This window comes from Serinus canaria, chromosome 4, assembly GCF_022539315.1.
Source record: "Serinus canaria isolate serCan28SL12 chromosome 4, serCan2020, whole genome shotgun sequence".
In the NCBI taxonomy this organism is placed as follows: domain Eukaryota; kingdom Metazoa; phylum Chordata; class Aves; order Passeriformes; family Fringillidae; genus Serinus; species Serinus canaria.
Genome location: NC_066317.1, coordinates 1,089,288 through 1,110,069, shown reverse-complemented (window position 1 = coordinate 1,110,069; position 20,782 = coordinate 1,089,288). Strand labels below are relative to the sequence as shown.

General features: G+C 49.9%; 1 protein-coding gene across 3 annotated transcripts; it reads right to left on the bottom strand.

The window, feature by feature from the left end:
* Window positions 1–1,528: 1,528 nt before the first annotated feature.
* CNOT6L (CCR4-NOT transcription complex subunit 6 like) lies at window positions 1,529–20,708 on the bottom strand. Of its 3 annotated transcripts, XM_050973658.1 has the most exons (12): window positions 20,554–20,708; window positions 8,756–8,877; window positions 8,461–8,647; window positions 7,978–8,063; window positions 7,558–7,647; window positions 6,717–6,785; window positions 6,297–6,454; window positions 5,773–5,927; window positions 5,348–5,499; window positions 4,424–4,648; window positions 3,755–3,957; window positions 1,529–3,605 (listed from the first exon to the last, which is right to left on the bottom strand). In XM_050973658.1, the coding sequence occupies exons 2-12, from the start codon at window positions 8,865–8,867 to the stop codon at window positions 3,393–3,395; spliced, it is 1,650 nt and encodes a 549-aa protein (XP_050829615.1). In that variant the 5' UTR covers window positions 8,868–8,877; window positions 20,554–20,708; the 3' UTR covers window positions 1,529–3,392. The 3 variants fall into 3 exon arrangements, with proteins under 3 accessions (XP_050829615.1, XP_050829613.1, XP_050829614.1); XM_050973656.1 differs by lacking the exon at window positions 20,554–20,708 and having other exon boundaries at window positions 7,558–7,646; window positions 8,046–8,063; window positions 8,756–10,336; XM_050973657.1 differs by lacking the exon at window positions 20,554–20,708 and having other exon boundaries at window positions 3,461–3,605; window positions 3,720–3,957; window positions 8,756–10,343.
* Between the last annotated feature and the right edge of the window lie 74 nt (window positions 20,709–20,782).

The window sequence follows — 20,782 nt, the reverse complement described above, 5'->3', positions numbered from 1 at the left end:
GCCACCCACCCCCAATAATCTGTCCCTGGGCAGTGGCAAGCTGGGAAACACCCACCCATGCTCTCTGTCCCCCTCCTTCCTGCCCTGTGCTCCTCAGGAACCACAGGAAGGATAAGAATGGTTGCAAAAAGGCTGTTTCTTGACTCCAGGAGGATGTGGAAGTACACAGGTGGGAAGAAACTGGTGGATGTTTAGCCCTATCCAATGTGGATGAGCAATATCCCACCTCCACAGTGAGCAAATTAAAAAAAAAAAAAAAAAAAGAGTAATTTTTAAAGGGAAGAAAAATGTAGCAGTTCAGGGGTTTGATGACCTCCCTTTCCCCAGCTGCCCGAAGGAGCAGGGCAAGCAGAGTTTCCTCATGCCAGAGCCCCCCATGCTCCCAAATGTGAAGCCAAGCTGCTGTTGGCATGAAGCAGGGTGTAAATCCCCCTAGAAGTTTCGTGTAAGCGTGCCCGGGAGTGACACGGCAGCTGCCCCTGCTCCACTTCCACCTCTGCAGTGACGGGGCCTCCCGCCTGCTAAGGCAGCACAAGAAAGAAATCTGACTTTAAAAATCCCTGAGCTCTCCAAGTAACCACTGCGAGGTGGTGTGGGAGCTCCAAAGAGGATGGATGAACCCCAAGCACTGGGATCACTCTCACCTTCACCATTCCCACAGGGAGGGCTGTGCCATACCTGGATCTAGAGGTTTATAATCTCCACCTAAAATTATTTCTAATTCAAGTGAGTTCTTGGCTGGTGCTTGGCAGAGAGGATGAAGATGGGAGTGGTTCCCACCAGGTTCTCTTGGGATCTGTGTCACTTTGGAACACCAAAGGGTCAGGATGAGGGAGTGTGCATGACCAAACTTGTGTCAGGTTCGGTCTCTGTGCAGTGAAAGAAGGAAGCAGAAATATTCAGCTCCATTGTACAAAATTCTCTTTTTTTATATATATATATGTATATATATACACACACACAAAACCCCGTAACCGGACAGATTCACCAGATGGAGTTCTTTTAAAAAGTCGCTTGTAGAAGGGTGTTGGATTTTGTTTTCTCTGCTGGCTTTAGGCAGTGCTGCTGCTGGGGAGTGGGCACCAGGCACCGTGTTTTGGGAAGTAAAAGGAGGCAGTGAGCAGCAGGGAAGGGCCTGGGGCCTTTTTTCCAGGTATTGCCTCCAACGTGCTGGGAACCGAGGCTGGGAAAAAAAGCACCATCCCCTCACTGCTCCTGCTGGGAAGGGAAAACCAGGAGGGAGCCGCACAGGAGAGGCAGGTCAACATATGCATTGACTGAAACATAAACAAAACTCGGGTTTTTTTGTGCAATGTCTCTTAAAAAACCATTTTTGTGTTAAAAACCACGCGGCGTGACGAGCGTTGGGAAGTGCAGCAGAGAAAATCCAGTGGAAAACCTTGGTGCAACGGAACACTTCCATGGCTGGAAACCCAAGGAAAATCCAACTGGAGCAGCTTACAAGGTTTGCCAAGGTCTGGGTTTCCCCATCCCCGTCCTCTCCCACCCCCACATTACAAAACATTGGTGCTGGGTTTGGATTTTTATTACTAAATGGGCTCCTCTGCAGTTCATAGACAATCACGGGCGAATCGGAAATTCCATTTTATACAAACAGCTCCAAAAATACTGGGAGTGAAGTATGGTTAGGAAACACTGCTCACGCTGGGACCACCGTGCCTGGAGGAACAGGGGGAGCAGGGCATTCCCCCTCCCCAAAAAACATACAGCAGCTGAATACAGAAAGGTAATGTCCACAAAATTAAGTTTTTCATGCTATTCTACTTTCCAGTGCTCTCCAATCCATGTGCATTGGCCAGGTAGGGAATGCTGAGGTATATTCCAACAGAGATACCTGCACCCAGAAAATCTATCTCTGGAAAGGGCTTTCTTTTTTTCCCCCCCTTTTTTGTTTGTTTGTTTTTTTATTTAGTTTTGTTTTCGCACAGAGCAAGCGCTGTGCAGGACTTTCTCCCAGCTCCCATTGCTTCCAATTGATCCCAGACCATAGGTGACACCCCCATTTTTTAGGCACTTTTCCAAGGGAGTTGTCACTTTGCTGAGCCCATTTTTGCCATCTGGCCCACGCCACCCCCTCCCTGGCCCCTAGTCAGAGTCAGGGAATGGTCTCTCCTCTAAGTCCAATTGATTTTTTTTTTTCCCGCCCCGTGGAAAATTTCCTGTGTATAAAATGACAAAGGAAATGTTTAATTCAAGAGGAATAGCCTGACTTGGCAGTTTTGCAAGACAGAAGATGGCTCTTTTGTATTTAAAACTAATTTCACAATTCAAATTGGACTTTTTTTGAAGTATACGAATGAGACATAAATATAGGCTTATCAATCTGCTTAAAAATTTCATTCACATCATGGAAAATGTTTTTCATTTATTAAAAATATCACATTTGGAGACTAGAAACAGTAAAGTGCATGAAAAGTTTCAAATAGAAATTCAAGAAAATCTTATAGCAGCAAAAAAGCAGAATAAAGAAAAACTTAAAAACACAGACACGACCTTTTCCTATCACTGTGCCTTTTTTTTTAAACATTAAGCAGCCAAACAACTTGGTTTTTTTGTTGTTTTTTTTTTTTTTTCCCCAGAAAATTGCATCATGTTTAATGCCTCTTGAGGCACAAGGTTTTGAACTGGCCACCCAGAGCATTAAAAGGAAAGAAAACAAGGATTTCCAACACATCCAAAGAGCATTAACATTTGGGAAGGAACCAGCAGCTTTTTACTTCAGCCCTGACTGACAACAGCTCCCAAACAAATTAGAACCAGGAGGATTTAGAGCTCGAATTTGATCACAGATCCTTGGCTATCTTTGGTTTTCTGATAGTGCTGAGATGATGAGGGGCAGGGCCATGCTGCCAATCGTTTCTAGTCGGGTTTTAAGTGCTTTGCTAATGTGCAAAATTTATGTTGGATGCAGAGTTGAGTCTCCATTTTGGATTCAAACAAACAGTATTTCTAACGTTCTTCCTACAAAACAAGCACCTCTAGTTTTGTGTTTCTTTCTCCTAAAAGGTTGGCTCACTTTGCCACGTTCTGGAAAAAAGCATTACCTTGAAATATGTCAAATGCAAGTTTTTTAAATCTCTTTTGTCCGTTTAGAAGTGCAGCTTCCTACTGAAAAGAAAAAGCCAGTTTAAAGTAAAATAAAAAAAACCCCAAAACACAAACAAAAATTAAATTAAAAACCTGGAAAGGGGAATAATACTTTGGTTCCAGCCCTAGTGCCAAATGATACCGATATGCACCAAAATGTGCAAAATCTCTTCTCAAACACATAAGGAAAGGAGCTCGAAGAAGCAGCTGAAGGTTGGCCATACTTCACTCCTATCTAGAGGGATTTACAAGTGTACAGGTCCGTGGGGCAGGCAGGGGCTGCACTACCTGCGGGAGGGCAGGTGCACGCCGTTCACCAGCGGCGGCAGCGGCGGCTGCAGCTCCAGCTGCGTCAGCAGCGAGAAGTGGTCCGAGGGGATGTGCGGGTGCGGGCACCCCGTGATGTTGTTGTCCACCAGCCACTGAGGGTCCAAAGGGCCCAGCACTCCCAGCACGTTCATGTGAGTGTTGGAGTAGAAAATGTAGTCAATCACACCCTGCGGAGAGAGGGAGAGAGCGCAGTGAGGGCAGGGCCCGCCTGCAGCCGTGCCCCTTAACCCCCAGGGAACCGGCACGGCAGAGCCCGCGGTGTCCCGGAGCTCGGGGCTTACTTTGAAGTCAAAAGTGTAATTGGTGTAAGGCTTACTTTGAAGTCAAAAGTGTAATTGGTGTAAGGCATCAGGTTGTTCTCGTAGGCGCTCTTGAGCTGGAAGCCGTGCGTGATCCGGCCCTCCGAGGCTCCGTTCTTGCCGTTGCCGCTGAAGTTCATCAGACACTCGTTGTAGCGCAGCTCCTTGAAGTCCTTGTGGTTGTCGGCTACGATGCCATTGCTCAGGTACTCCACTACACCTGTGGGCAAGGGGAAGGGTTTAGGGAGTGGCTTTGAAAGATGGCTTTGGGATATTTAGAAGGCCACCAAGGCACCGTGAGATCAGAGTTAGCAAAGCAAACCCTTCTCCTTAGAAAGTCTTCATCAGGAACTCACTTGTTTCCACTTCTTATTGCTGCTTCAGGCGTGGGTGTTTATTTAATGATTTATTTAAGATCTAACTGTGCCTTTCCACACTTTTATAGGTGCAGGCAGCTCCCCTGGAGTGTCCAGCTGAGCACGAAAAGCAGGCGACTCAGCCGGAGGACTCGCAGTCTCTTCAGCCAGATTTCCAAAGGCTGGAAAGATTTCCAAAGCAGTTCCTAGGAAAGCTTTCATCCATCCCTTCCCTGGGAGTGCAAACAACCCCCTGACCTCCAGAGGAGAAAGTGGACCTGAATGTTCTAAGAAGGTAAGTTAAAAGTCAGGCCCAAAAGGCAGCCTTACCTGAGTCAGGCAGTGAGTTGAGATCCGCACACAGCACCAGAGGGATAGAGTTGGGATCTGCTGTCGGGCTACTGGGCCTGCTCGAGGCTTTCTCCAGGATGTTTTTCAGCTCTGAGACGAACATCATGGTCTGGATGAGTTTCACATCTGAGTATTCGGGGTCCCAGTGCATGTGGGCATTGGCCACGATGAGCAGCTGCTTGTCCACGTGAAGCGATTTCATACCTGGACAAACAATGTTAGCAGTGAAAGGTTCTGCGTTCCTGCTTGTTCATACTCGGGGTGTAGCCCCTCAGGGTCACACACAGCAGCAGATGGGTGTGTTTTCATTGCTTAAACCTGCTGAAATGCCTGTAAACAGCCCAGGGGAGCTCCTTCCAGCCTCCTCTGAAGCCATGAAAACCCCAGCCATGGAGACAGAGCAGGATGGCAGTTTTACCTGCGTTGGAATTGTCTGCCGCACATGATCAAACTTAAAGTGTGACGGTCAGTCAATCAAGAGGCAGGAAAAGATACCTGACAATCTCCTCCTTCCACATCAGTACATTAGCTCTGATATCTAATCACCGGGGGAGGGTGGAAGGAGTCAATCCAGGGGAGGAAAAGAGAGTTGAAAATAGAAGTTGAACATTGTTGCCAACTACTGGTAAGAGCAAATGTGTGTAAACACAGTGACCTTGGGACAGCTGAGCTGCTCAGGCAGAATGTAACAGAGTAGGTAAGCAGGGATAAAAGCCTGAAAGGAGAAAAGCAAATGCTGGGCATCTTGCTGTGAGCACAACCAGACCATGTGCTCCGTGCCTGTCTGAGCCACCCATGGGCTGCGTTTGGCAGCCACCAAGGGGAACAGCATGGATTACCTAGGAATAACTCGTGCCTGTCTGTGGAGCTGAGTAGCAGTGAGGACACCACAGCCGTACTCACCTGCTCCAAATAATTCCTTGTGCACCTCCAAGACCACGGCGACCCCGATGTTGTCCTTGGTCATCACTCTGTTCAACATGGCTTCCGAGCCCTCCGAGTTGGCCATGGCCACCTGGTTGAACTCCACCGTGTGCTTCTGCACCAGAGTGAACCTGGCCATCGGGGGGAGAGGCACAGGCAGCGGCTGTGACACCGCCCCCGTGGCAGTGTCCCCAGCTGAAAACCATCCCTGTCTGCTCCCACAGGCCCCCCCTCTTCCACACCACCCCAGCTGGTTCTGGACCCCACCCCAGAGCTGCATCTTTCTTTCTGGAAGCAGTGAAAACTCTGAGAGGCAGCTCAGGCTTTGGGAAGCTTCCATCCTAATGACCGGGAGCTCTTCTGAGGTTTAAGTGTAAATTTTGGAAGCTGCTGCTGCCCCTTACTTTTCTGTTTTGAAGAATATGGCGCAGCCATCCACATGCTTTTTCTCCTGCTCTGACATGATTTTGGCACGTGACTTTGGAGAAAAGAATCCGTCGTATCCCCGTTCTTTCAGGGCTGGCAGGAAAAGGGTGAAGTATTGCTCCGTTTCCACTTCCTGCAATTGTGCACAAACACCTCAGGCTGAAGAAGTGAAGGAAACCCTTCCTTGTGCTTGCCCAGGTGTGCAGGCAGAAAAGCTGCACAATCCAAGTCCCTTCCTAGCCCAATGGCCTTCTGGGAAGGGACGTGCATTCCTGCATTTCCCGGAATCCCTCCCAAAGGCAAAGTGACAGGTGTAGTTTGGATTGAAGCAGACCACAGCTGGTGTGTTTGACACTGGAATATGGATACACAGCTTTCACTGGGAAGACCTGGAATTTGCTATCGAGCCGGTGACTATGGTGCTCCCAAGGGAACATTTAATCCTAAAGGTGGAGGTTCGTGTTTGCTGTTTCTGATGGAAATTGCAGTTATCTTTTATTACCTGAAGACTGATGATGTCTGCATCACAGTTGACGATTTCTTCCATGATTCCCTTTTTCCTGTACTCCCAGTTGAGTGCCCAGGACGGGCAGTAGCCATAGAGCTGCCGGGTGGCGTATTTATCACACAACACATTGTAACACATGACTGTAAATGAAGCTGCAAGGAGAGAGGGAAAGGGAAAGGTTGTCAGCCTCTGGGGATTGTCTCTTTGGCTTGGGCAAGGTGGCTGAAAGTGACAAAGCCCAGCGTGGAAAAGAAATTCCCAGCGTCCCGTTCAAATGACAAAAATGGTATTTACAGCACAGCCATATGCTAATTTTTCTGGTGCAAATGAACAAATTGCTGTTTTCACTCTGGTCCAGGAAAATGAAGCCCAAGGTAAGTTTCCCAGTGTGTCACCTTGGGAACCCAGATTTACCTGAGGGCAGAATTTGGTCTCGTTCTTTTAAAGTAATCCATGGCCTTGGAGGCAGCTGCTCTGGATGAACTGCAAAAATATTAAACCAGTGATTAATTCAGAGTTTCTATTTGCAAGTTACAGTTCCTAAGTCCAAGTGATGACTGAACAATGACATGTTTTGCATCCCCAACTCCCTGAGTCTTCAGGGAAGGCAAAAATCATTTAAATGTGTAGCTCTAGTAAGGGAAAAAAATTGTCATTTGTAAGATTCGTGACTATTTTTGTCTCTTCAGATTTAGAAGCACCACTGAAATACTCCTGCACGTTGAATAATCTGCTGAAGAAGGAGGGGTAAATCCTGGCACAGTTCAGCCATCCCTTCTCCAAGAACCTTGCCCTGTATCCATCATTCCTGCAGTGCCTGAGCCTGGGAGACATCGAGGGGCAAAGCAGAAGGCTCAGTTACAGAACCACAAAGCAGGACTGAGGTCAGGTACTGGATGTTCTTAATGGCTTCGGTGTCTCTCCAGCTACATTTGACATTCTGCTTGCATTCCAATGATTATTTCTGGTGGGGAGAGCAAAAATGGCTTCAGCAAGGCAGACTTTGCCCTTGGCTGGTAACTGAAGGGTTTCAAACAGAGCAGACAGAACATTTGGCTGTAAGACGGGAGACCCTTAGACAGTACACATCTGCCTCTTCCACTGGGTGTGAGGGTGTGTTCTGGGATATGACTGGAGCCACCTGACAAAAGCACTGAGGCAGGGAAGGAATACTCTGCCTGCAGTGGTTCAGAGCCTTGTTTTAACAGCAAATGCAACTTGTAAAGCCTTTTTGAAATGAGGCCTAGGGCTGTACCTGCTAGATTGTCAAGCATGTAGTTCAGTAGCTTTCGGGTTCCGTCCGGATCCTGGTAGAGGCTGAGAATATCTTGGGATAAAGGATTGCCTGTCAACAGCACAAAACAACAGCAGGGGGATCAGCTGCCTGCCTTTCTTGGGGCTTCCCACCCAAAGAAAATCTCCCAGAATGAGAACAGACAAATTAACTCAGCAGGTTAAAGGGTTTATTTCCCTGACTGCAGATTTGAAATGAGCTCCTAAAGAAGTTTAGCAGCATTAAGAGAAGCATTGTGTTCTCCCAACTGCCTGGTCATTTTTGCTCCCAACTTAATGCTCAAAATAACCTGTAAGAAAACCCTGAGGTAATACAGGAAAGTTTTGAGACCAGCCCCCCTCAGGATTCCCAAGAACTCACAGGGATATGGGAAGAGCTCACCTTTCAAACCCAGGGTTTGCAGCTGGAAGAGCCGTCCAAGTTCATAAGGCAAAACCCGTAACAGATTGTTATTTAAAAGCAATTCCCTGCAGCAAAAGCAAAAACACTCTGGGTGAGGATCACTGCAGAAGGAACTCCTAAGGTGCTGTACACTGCTTGTCCTCAAAGAGAACACTTTTCACCCTGAATTTCATTATGGAGAGATATGCCAATCTTCCCGTGTCAAAGCACGACTGAAATACATTCACTGGGGGGGAAAAGCCACAAAGCCCAAGATGAAACCAGGGATGGAAACAGTGATATATCAACAATCAGAAAAAAAGGCCAGTGAACCCACAAGCAATTATTAGAACCGAAGCTCTGCACCATCCTGGAGTTTTTCAGGATTATGTGAAATACAGGCACGGGAAACAAACTGAAACTCTCGGTCCCGATCCCACGCCAGAGACTTTTTGTGAAGTTAACCAGAATAATTCCCCTCACCTGAGAGACACCATGTTTCCTAGTTCTGCTGGTAAACTTCTGAGTTTGTTGGATGACAGATCCAGGTAAACCAGATTGTGAAGCTTGGCAATATCAGGTGGAATGCGAGTAAGGTTGTTGTCATTGAGGTGCAGAGCAGTCAGGTGTGTCAGCGACCACAGCGACGTGCTTAAGCTCCGCACTCTCCCTGCAAGAGCAAAGCGAGGAGCTTCAACACCTCTTCAGTCTGGAGCCCCTGTGGATCTGGAGTGCTCTGGGGCACCAGCTGTGGGAATTTAAACCCCAACCAACTCACCCGAGATCTCTAGTTCAGCCCAGTGCGACTTCTTCCCGTTGGCCACCTCTTCCGCCGACATGATGGTGTAAATTCTGCGAGGATCTGGAGGATCATATTTTTCCTTTGGCATCCCTGTCAGTCTGAAACACCACCACAACTAACTGTTACTGCACAGCATTCCTTCCTTTCTGTCCTGCCACGAGCTGACCTTTCCCAGGGACAGCCTGCAACACCACGTGCCAGAGCCTATGCACAATAACTCTGGGGCTGCCAAGCACTGCTCACACCTGGGCACAATTCGGGGATGGAGAAGGGCATTTCTTCCTAGCAAGTTGGGGCTTCTGCACTTCCCAGTTTATCCCCCATAACCCACGGAGTATTTTGCTGTGTGCAGAGCCTGCAGACAAGATCGGAAGCATTCTGCTGTCCCCAGATTGCTCCCTCCTGTAGCTTGCACAGGGAACCAAGGACTGAAGGGAAGGCTCTTAACTTCAGCTTACAAAGTCCCACTTCTCCACTGCACTGCTCAAAATTGCAGTCTGAGGGGGAATTAGCTCCATTTTCCCATTAACTATCCAGCTTTTGTGTTCTGTGCTTCTTCATGCTCGGGATCATTCAAGACCTCTGTATTCCTAATGGCCCAGGAGCCATAAAAAGAGCTCAGGTAAAGCTCCTATTTAGCAGTTCTGGGCCACAAAGGGCTCCAGCCCAGTGCGAAATGTGAACATCAGAAGCCTAAGGATGAACCTGTGCATGCCAAATTCATCCAACTGTCCTGACCATCAGACAGGAGCTCTCATTCAAAACCCATCCACTTGCCAGGGGACACAGGGAGAGGTTTTATTCCATGCCTCCCTGGGCTGTTGTGCTGAGCAGGACTCTGTGTGTGATTTAGAAACACGAGGTTAGCCCAGTTTGCTGTCGGCCTGTCTTTTCCTCCCCAGACACACAAAATCCAGGAGCCTTGAGTTCATAGAAATCCAGAGCAGCTGCTCCAGAGGATGCAGCTCTTCCCTCATACAGACTCTCCTCCAGCCAGCTGCAGTAGGTGTGAAGCTCTTCAAGCAGCTCCAACTTCAATCTGAGGAAACAAGCTGAGGGTTCTGCTCAGCAGGTCCAGCTGACCCAAGGTGCCACTCTCCCTCTCCGAGGGTCAAGTCCTGCAGTGTTTTCCAGCGGATGCTGACAGCCAGACCAGCGCTCTGGCACGGAGCAGGAGCTGCCAAGGGCTGTCCCCTGCCAAGGGTCTCACTTACAGGGCTGCTGCTTCCTTCCCTGACGAGGGCCCAAGGAAACTGCAGGGGCAAATGAGAGCCCCACACCTAATTATAGCCCCTGCCGTGTCCAGGTGAGGTCACAGGGCCAGCAGAGCTAGGGGATAAGAGGATTCTGTGCTCACACTGCCTGGCACGGGGCCATGAAGGGAACCAGTCACTTAAGGACAAGGGATTACACCTGAAATCCTTCCATCTGTGCTCCAGAACCCAAAGACACAACAGCCTTTCCCCCTCACACAAGCGGGCTGCGCTCTGGGAGTGCCAAATCTCTGGTGCTTGCATTTTGCTGGATTTATCTTCGCTCTTCAAGGGCTGGTGTGAAAGTGGGGAGCACTTGAACAGACTCCTGGCAGCCCCTGCCAGGCCACAAGAGCCCTATTGCATCTGCCCTTGCTGCTTCATCTGTCAGATCTCAAACTGATCTGTACCTCTACGGCACCTGGACCCAAGACACAGAACACTCTGCTGTCCAAACCCAGGGTTTGGGTGAGTGCTCTGTGAAGAAGTCCTTACAACCACGGTGCTGAGACCACCTGAGCCACCCCCTGCCCATCCACAGCAGCCCAGAGATGCCCACTGAGCCCCTGGCACCCTCTGAAAGCTCCAGGACTGCTCCTTGGCAGGGCACCCAAAGGAATGATGTTGAAATACAGAAGTGCTCTGCCAATGCAGAGCCATGTGTGGCCATCGGGGGCCTTCAGAGGAGTGAGCCCTGAGCTGGGAGGCAAAGGACATGCACATTTTTCGGCTGTTAGTCACTTCAATATTGCTTTGAAATCCCGGTGAGTCAAACTGGCAGCAGTGTCATTGCCACAGTTACAGACAGGGGAAAACAAACCTAAATCTAAAGCACTTTTTTCTTCTCCTTCTGCATCACAGCAACATTGAGCAAGACTTGAAAAGTCGCCGTGTGTAATTTTGTTCTTTGGCAGAAAATGGATTCTGCCTGGGTTCCCAACTCCTGCCATTCCTATCTCCCACTCTGCTTGCCCTGGAACTGAAACAATACCCAGAAATCCCACCCTGGTTTTGCTCAGTCTTCAGGGAGCTGCACTGAGCTCCCTGGATCTGTTAACTCCAAAATCCAATGTGCCTGAGTGCAAATTTTGGCTGCCCTTGGAAAACTTCTGAAGCTACTAAAACCTGCCCTCTGCTACAGATCCAGCCCTGATTTTAAATTAAACACAAGAATCCCTTCCCCATTTTGTGTAAATTACAGAAAACCTAGAGATGAGGACAGCAGTGCATTGGTAAGAACAATATTTAAACTCTGGGGGTTCCTAATGGAACTATTTGGGTCCAAAAAACCCAGAGGGGACTGGCAGAGCAGGATTACTCAGGTGGAACCCTAAGTGTGGTGCTGGGTGAGCCTAAGCAGCTCTCTGAGGTGGATTTAAAAAGGGCCAGGGGCAGGTACTGTGTTTCCATCCACTAGAAGGTCTGTGCCTGCCTTTTCCTTGGACTTTTGGGGTTGTATGGTGTTTTATCTGCTGGGCTGTTTTTGTGTATGAGGCATGCAAATGACTATCATTTGAAGCCTGGAGAAAAGAAATTAGTACTGGAACACTACTGAAGGGGTGAGGAGTGTCAGAGTGCAAAGGTTGAGCTACTGGGTTGCAGCAGAGGCTTTTAATATGAAGAAATGTTTTTTGGGCAGCACACAACAGGAACTTCTGGGTTTCAAACACACAGCCCCTTCCCCCAAGAGTGTAGAAGATGCATTTTTTAAATTACAGTGCCCACAAGATGTTTTGTTCAGGATGTTTGATGCCTCAGTGCCTAAAAGAGGAGGCCAGTGGAGAAGAGCAGTGCCTGCCTCCTGCTGCAGCCCTGTGCTCTGGATGCTTGACACAGCTCCAACCCTTCAGCCCAGTGACATTCTTTGTGATTCCCTCCTTTTTCCCCCAGCCTCTGCACACGGAGGAGTCAAAGCTGCCAAAGCATTTTGGAAGCAGTCCAGCAGCCTGGCTCTTCCTTCCTGTGAGCACACAGAGTGTCCGTGCCCAGTACTGGGGTATGGACTGATGTGATAGCTTAAGGTTATTTGCTATATCCCTATATACAGCATCTAGTGTTTATGAATCAGCAATACTGGGGAATGGGGAATTTGGATGGTCTTTGGCATGGATCTGAGCTTTTCTCGTGGTGCTTTCTTGCAGGACTATGTCCAGCCACCTCTCCCAAGAATTCAAGGAGCACCCTGAGTCTGCCCTCCCAGGTACTGTGTCTTTGCAGCTTCTTACTCCAAATACCCTGACTGGGGATAGAGATTAGCAGGGAATCAGATGTAAATGCCTCATTGTGTTTTTCTATTAAAAAAAAAAAAACCCAAACAATTAAAAAAAACATGTTTGAGGAGATTTGAAAGAATCCCTGAGGAAATTCTGACACAGAGAGCTCAAGGAAATTCAAGTTGGGACTAGGAACAGGTAAGCAGGAACCTGCAGCTGGCAGTAAATTCAGTGGTGCTGGGGTCCCAGGGGGCTCCACATTATCTGCTGGAGCCCAGAGAAGCACAGACAAGTCATGGAAGCAAACAGCAAAAGCCAAGGGGAGGAGTGGGAAGGGAGGGAACGAGCTGGATTTGATTAATTCCAGAGCCAACTGGCAGTCACTTGATGGAAATGCTAATTGTCCCACTGACATACACCCACTAGTTATTCCCTTCAATCCCTCACCTCCTCTAAATGAGGCAGTCTTTTCTTAAATCACAGGTAACACAAGCATATCCAGGTTTCCACCCTTCCTTTTTCTCCATGTCACACCCCCACTTACAGGACCAGCTGAACTATTTACTGCATGGAAATCCTACACAGCATTACACAGCTGCTTTTTATTGCTGTGCTTGGTTAGGAGTCAGTCCTCCCTCCAAAGGAAGAGTTCCCCCCTGTGGGAAGCAGCCTGTTCCCTCTCAGAGCGTGCATGACAACTCCTGGATACCCACAGTGATACCTGCCTGTGTCTGCAGGTGCCTTTTACCCTTGGTGCTTCCAGAGCAGCTCCTGGGGCAAGCACAGGGCAGGCTGCTCCCCAAAATAAGGCTCAGCTTACCAGAAATGCATGCAAGGGGCTACTGCAGGGCAAGAAGTGTTCCCAGCAGCCAGCCCGTACAGAAATGTCATCAGAAGCCCCCAAAGGGCTGGTTCAAGCAGTGTGCCTGTTTATTTACACAACTATCTTGCACTGTTTCACAGAAATGACCCATTTGCAATGCTGCTCCATCCCCTGGGGAGTGCTGGGCTTCTAATGAGATCCAGGCCAGAGTGGCTTAAAGGATTAGGAGCTGAAGTCACCAGGAGTCTGGGGAAGGAAGAAGCCAGCGCTGGATCAAGACAAACACCGTCCTGGGCTGTGGGCATGGCAGAGAGGCAGCCAAGGATGGCTGCAGCTCACAGCAGGAGCTTTTCCTGGGCCTGGGGAGACAGAGAACTCCCAAGAGCACGAGCAGAGTGAGCTGGCAGGGCTGTGTGTGCCAGTGTCCCTCTGAGCCAGGAGGGCAAGGGCTGCTCTACTGACAAGGCTGATCTGTCACCCATGCAGTCACTCAGAAATGATACAGACCCTGCTGAGGCTGTGCTGAGAGCCAGCACTGTGCCTCACCCAACTCCTCAGCATCAATACCTGGAGAGGAGTCAGCTATTGACCAGGGTTTTGAGCAAAACTACACAGGAATTGTGAACCCATCCACGCTGAGGTCTTCTCAATGAACCAGCCTTAAGATACAGCTGGAATCATCAATACCCTTTCATCCTTCCAAGCAAAGTTTGTGCTAGGAGAAAAGAAATGAGATGATTTCCACGGCCACGGTGTCATCTTCCCTTTTCAGTGGGAGACTGCCAGCACTTCCACAAAATAAGCAAAGCCCAGCAACACTTCAGTTACACTCCCTCAACAATCCAAAGAAAATCTGCCACTGTAAAAACTTAATTCAAACAGCTTTAGGGTTACAAGGCTTGCCTTGTTCAACCACAGGTAAGTCTGGATGAGTCAAAGCTCAAGATTTTAAAAGGAAGGAGGAGAAAAAGGAAAAAAAGCCAAAGGAAAAAGCACACAGCGATAGTGGAAACTGTTTTGCAATCACTGGCACAATAAATGAGCCTTTTCAGTCTGAACAGGCCACAGGATGCTGCACTAGTGCTCAGAGTAGCTGGGCTTGTATGCTCAGAGAAGAGAGAAGGGATCTGTTAAACCCCCCCAGTTTATAGGAATAAACTCTCTTCTCCAGAGGGTGTGTTTAAATGTACTCTGCATTTTAAAAAAAAGTTTGCCTAACAGCCTGAGCAAAGCATGTTATTTGAATATTGAAAGGTAGTTCAGCTGCTTCTGTATCTGATTATCCCAGTCTTTCCCACGAGCATTTCCACCTTACTTCAACTTCCAACCAGAATCCCACACTGGTTTGGGGTGGAAGGGACCTTTAAGCCCATCCAGTTCCACCTCTGTGCCATGGGCAGGGACACCTCCCACTATCCCAGGCTGCTCCCAGCCCTGTCCAGCCTGGCCTTGGGCACTTCCAGGGATCCAGGGGCAGCCACAGCTTCTCTGGGCACCCTGTGCCAGAAGAGAGGCTCAGCTTGTGTGGGCTCCTCTGTTCAGCCACGGGATGGGATTTCACCTAAAGCCAGGGAATACCTTTGGCAAGTTTTGCTGTAATGTTTCAAACAGGTTGGTTTTCTGATAATAACAGAATGGCAGCTGAGAGGTTAATTCCAGAGCCCTCTGAAAGGAAGCTGAAGAAGACAAATGCAGTCCAAAGGCCTGCTGCTACCTCCCCTGCTGTACAGAAAAGGAGAGTAAAGGAAGAGCACAGACACACTGGGTAGGTCAGGAGGCAGGTAAGGATTCAGGAATGCTGGAGCCTTGTTGACAGCCTGAGGTTTTCAACCAGGTAATTTTCCAAGCAGAAAATACTTGTGAGTTATACTCATCTCCCCACGTCCAGGGTTGTTTTGTTCAGACCTGCAGCTGCCATGAAATAAATGGCCAGTGACTTAAAACTGAATTATTCCCCCCTTACCTGCACAGGAAGCACCTGGGGGTTCCTAGAGCAGGCAGAAAAACACCTTGCAGACAAACACCTAGTCTCAAACCTCCTGCTCTGTCCACAGGTCTCAAAACACTCAGGAGTACTGTGTGCTTCTCTCAAGCACTGCAAACATTCCTTTTTGCTCTCCACTCCTTCCCTGTCTTTTGCTCCAGACCAAGGAGGAGGAGGAAGAGGCTCCCTGCATCCCTGCACAGGTACAAACATGTCCCTGGAGACTGACCTGCTCCCAGTGGCAAGATGGGACTTGGATGGAGGGAAAAAGAGGTAAGCCCAGCTCTTCCTGGCACCTGGGAATGTTCTGGTATGTGAGAAGTCATCTGGCCCTGCTTTCCTTTTGCTTTTTTAACCTTCCAGAACAAAAAGGGATTCAAGGAAAGGCGTTCACAAGTGGGAATTTTGCCTGGGCAGCCGTTCATCCTGAGCTAGCTCCTTCCCGCTGCCAGGGCCAGCTGTAAGTTCATGTAACACACGAAGCAGAAATGGAATTTTGAGCTACAGGGGAAGCAGGAAGAGCAAAGGATATTCTCCACATGTCGAGGCTGACTCAGGATAAAGGACTTTTTTCTGGTGTCATACACCCCCCCTTGTGATCTCACACAGAATGGTGATTTCCAGCAAAGCTTACAAAGTATGTTTTCTGCTTTCCCCCTTTCTCAGTTTTCCTGGGAGTATCCTATGGAAAAAAAAGAGCTATAAATCTGCAGAAGGAGGGCTTCAGCACTCTCTTTAGATGGTCCTTAAATCCAGAGCCTTTTGAAAGGGCCTTTAGACTGATTTCTTAGGAAGGAAGAAAGAAAAAAAAAAAGAAAGCAAAACTAATTTGTGATTAGAAGGCACAAAGATGTTCACTCAGATGGAAGCATTCCTGAAAAGCGAGGGCAAAACTACCCAAGCAATTCATTCAGCTGCCCTAAAGGGTAAACAGCAAACTTGAACACCAGCCACAAATCCTGATTATTATTAACAGCTTGACCAAAAGCTTATGGGTTTTGTACTTTCCTTTGTACTCCTGGAATCCGATGAACTTAAAAAAAATGTGTTTGACACCAAAGCAAGGAGGAGGCTGCCTCTGCAGCAGGACAAGGCTAAACATTCCTCCCTCTCCTGCAGCCTGCCCAGTTGCCTCAGCCTAGGAACTTCTTCTGCCTTTAAAAAATCATCTAAAATGTGTAATTGGGCCTTCCCTTCCAGGCTGTTGGAAGCAGCAGTGTGGGGAGCTGTTGACCTGGAGAGCTAATTGTGGAAGGCCAGGATGAAGGAGCTTGGCTTTGCATCCCTGTTCCCAACACAGCCTCTGGAGAGTACAGGTGGGTGCAGAACTTGGGAAGGGGAAAGGCCCACGGGACAAGAGCTGCCTCCATAAAAATTCCTGCTGCTCCTGGCTGACGGCACAAGAGTATTCCCTTTATTTCTTGTTTAGGGTAAGGAATAATCCAGATTCAAATCAGCAGGGATGGTGGCAGGGTGTTCTGAAGGATTTGTCTCTTCATGTCTGAAATTTCCCAACCCTCCAGCTGCAAGTGGGGGGAACCCAAAACTAAACTTGTGCTGGAGGGAAAATTTTAATTTTGAACATGCACTTACACCCCAGCCTTCATATCCTGCAAATCTGCATTTGGAGCCCCTTTTATTCACATATTTTCTGCCTCTCTCAGAAAAACCACCAAGCTCCCCCCTCCCAGGCAAGCAGAATGGGGAAGACAGTACAGTACACCCCACCTGGGTGAATGTTGAGCATAAATGGTGCTGTGCACTCCCAAACAGCCCTAATGACTGCCCTCAGGAAATGCCAGAGTAGGGGTGAGCACACACCACCTACAAACTGCAGTTAAATTACTCCCAACTGCTCACTGGGCTTCTCTTCTCTCCCCTGGTCTGGCTGCAGCTCCCAAAACCCCTGTGCTGGCTGACTGCACCTGACTTGGAGCTACAATTGCTTGGAGCTGCTTTTTGTTCCTCCTGGAGCATTTTTCCAAGTGCTGGTTGAACGTCTCCCCCTCCAAGGGACAAAATGTGTTCCTTGTAGGACAGAGCATTTCTGCCTGCCTTTAATTCTGTTTGCCATGAGCACCTGCCCAGTCGCATCCTGGTGGTGGCTGAACTCTCCTGAAGATGCATCTCTGTAGGGAGATGCCCAAGAGACTGAAAAAGCTGTTCTTCTAAACAGGATTCCAGGAAGATTTTCTTCCAGTGCTCCCTTTTCCTTCAAGCAACTTCACTTTGGTGCTTGGTTTTGTTTTGGGGGGAGTGTGGACTTGTTTTATTCTCGTTTTCAACTCCGAGAGAGGAATTTTCTCCCACCCAGCAGCCCCCAGCTGCACAGACAAATCACTGGAAACCCAGAGAATTAATCAGAAGGTGAAGTTACACCACACTGTCACTGTAACAAGCACCCAAGCCTTGATTACCATCAAGAGAACCACAGAATCTGGACCAAAAAAAAAAAAAATTTACAAGAGGCTTAGCATTTAATGCTCTAAAGCACTAAATCCACAGCAAATCCTCCTGAATATAAATATGCCTTAGACATATTTTACCTGATTTTTATAAAGTTTTCACAAATGCCATCTTATGCTCCCAAAAAACTAAGCCCCACTGTTACTTTTGCTTTCTCAGTAGTCTGCAAATCAGGTTACAGTCCTGTGCCTCGAGTGCCCTTTTGGCACTCCTCAAACCTCCTTCCAACTAAACAGTAAGCAAGTGAAAAGTAAGCACTTATTTAGATTTATCTCCCCTTTTAAACCCAAAAGTGTCCAGCAGATTACAGCTGACAGAAGCAGAATTTTTGGGGGTGATTCAAGAAAGTTTGCCTGGAAATGATGCACGCTACTGATGGACAATTTTATCACCTAAAACCTTGGGGAAGGTTTTAATAAGAAAAAATGAACACATCCCCCCATTTGTGCACAAACAAAAAGGCCAGTGGCTGCTGTGATCTACCTAACTCTAAGTTTTAATTCTTGGTGGTTTAGATTTAAATTAAGTAGAGGCTTAGCTGTTGTGGAAATTAATTAATTTTTCTCCACCGGTGCTTTTTCATTCTCCTAACAGAGTCTACACACCCTGGGATCACTTTCTGGCTTTTTTCTCCCAGGACTGGTGTGAAAGCTAAACTTGGTCAAAAGCCTGCCTGGCTTTTTGCAAAACCACATCTGTTAATGGGAAACAACAAAATACTCCCAGTTTGTCCCACAAAATGGAAGTATTATCCCATGGAAAGAGAACAGCCATAACAAGAGAATTCCCACAAATGGGACGGGGCTCCTACAGATTCTGGATGGGAAGAGGAGAGCCACCCATGGCAAACAGACCTGGAGCAGCCTTCCCTTCCCAGGCAGGCAGATCAACACCCGAGCAGGCTCCATCCCTGGAAGCAGGCTGCTCCCCTCCCGGGGCCAGGGAGAAGCGCCCTGGAGGCAAGGCAAACAAGCTCTATCAGTAAGAGTGCACTCGTGCAGATAACTGTGCTCCTGCAGCCGAGTCACTGTGCCAGCAGGAGCTCACCCTGGGGAGTCTCAGCCCTGACACGCTGGGCTCTGGCCCTCCAAGGGTGCCAGAGAACTCAACTTTGCACAGGAACACCTATGGGCCGTTTACAGTGAGTTCTGTCCTTCAGTTAAATGCACAAACCGAATGAGAAAGAGCCCCTGCAGGAAGAGATAAAAGGGAATAAATTCAATAGTGCTCCAGCACTCAGAGCAGCCCCCGCTTTTCATAGTAAGAAGGGAACAAAACTGAAAGTGTTTAACAGGGTTTGTTGAGCAGACAGGAGGGCACTGCACAATCTCCACTGCTCTGTGGAACCCAACAGGGACACAGCCCCGGGGCTTTTGGAGTCACCTCCAGCCACCTTGGGAGGAGACTCAGTGCCCGGGCTGGAGCTCAAACACAAGCTGTGTTGGGGTGAACCGACACCATCCTGCAGGTTGGATCGCTATTCCAGAGCACGGAGCAGTGAGGTGCCAGCAGTGCACGCTGTCCATCTGCTCCAGAGCCCAATTCTGAAATCAGGCTGGAAGCACCTCCCTCGGCAGGGAGGGAGCAGGGCTCCATGCAGGACAGCAGGTCAGGCTCTAGCACACGGCAAAACTCAGCGTCCTGCCAGCCTGGATCTGCTGGGAGGCACCAGGGCCGTGCCCATGGATGCTGCCCTCCAGGACAGGGACCTGTGGCAGGACCATTTCCCTGTTTTTCACAGAAATGAAATCCCTGGCAGGCCATGCTCCACCTTCATCAGAGCTCCCTGGCCTCCAAATGGGGATACAGGATGACAGAATGATTCTAGGAATTCCCTGGATGGTGAGAAATAATGTGCTTTTTTTTTTTTTTCTTTTTAAAAACAATCACGTTGCCATCGCTTTCATTATCAGCCATGTCTACGCACCATGAACGAGTCCTGGGTGGGTGTTTGCCCCTCTAGGTTAGCTCTGAGTTTTGTGGGGGAGCGTCACATTTAAATTGTAAAAAATTCCCTGCTTAACCAAGGCCGTGTAAAATCTTTATCAGCACGGCAACTCAGGAGAAGCTGCACCTCCCCAAAACAAATACTGGGCCTATTCAAAGTTTCCAAAAGGGCCCGATAAAAGCCACTGGTCTAAAGATTTCCAGAAGGTCAGATAAAACTGGCGTGGCCGGGAGCAGCAGAGCCCTCCACCACCCCATTTAGCAGGAGCACTGCAGTTGAACACGCGAGCCCCAGCCTGTCACCAAACTCAGCCTTCAAGTGCGCGCTTCCATCTGCGAGCAGCACGCCTGGGCTGGCAGCCCAGGTCTTGGGGCAGGTGACACTCCTGTCATCCTCCTCCTCCTACGGAACTGCTGCGGACCCTGGGACACCGCGGGGTAAAGGGGGCGAGACCGGCGTCTCCCCCAAACAGCCTGAGCCCTGAAGCGCCCTGGCCCCGAACACGCGGGGGTCACCCACAGCGCCAGGCCGAGATGCCATCACGGCACGTGGAGGGGATTGGGGCCAAGCGCTGGCCCCGTGGCCGGGATTCGCCCCAGGGCCACGCACAACCCTCCAGCCTCGGCTCACCTCACGGCCGGATTAGTCCCGGGACGGAGGTGCACCGCCAGGATTCATCCCATGGCCGGGCTTTACCCCACGACAGGGATCTGCCCTTCCGCTGGGGTTCGTCCCACGGCTGAGGCTCACCTCACGGCCAGGGTTCACTCCGCGGCCCGGCTTCACCCCACGGCCGGGATCTGCCCCAGGGCCACGGCTGACCCCGCGGCCGGGATCCGTCTCCCCGTGCCCGGAATCGGCCCCACGGGCACGGCTCTCCCCACGGCCGCCACCCGCGGCTCCGAGGCGAGCGCGGCATCCCCTCGGGCAGCTCCGGCTCCGGCCGCGGCCTGGGGGCTGCCCCGCGGTGCCGATGGCCATCTCCCCGCGGCGGGGGCTGTGCCCGTACCCCCCGCACCCGCGGCCCGGCCGCGCCGCTGCCGGCGGGGCCCGACATGGCGGCGGGGCCGCTCCCGCCCGCTCTCACCTGCATGCGGCGCGGCGGGGCGGCGGGGCCGGCGGCGGCGCGGCGGGGCGGGCGCACACGACATGCGGGCGGCGGCCCGCGGGCAGCGGGGACGGAGCCGCGGGGCCCGGGCGGCGGCGGCGGCGGCAGCGGCGGCGAGGAGGAGGAGGAGGAGGAGGAAGGAGGAGGAGGAGGAGGAGGAGCGGCGGCCGGGGCGCGCAGGGCGGAGGAGACGGGGGCGGGCGCGGGG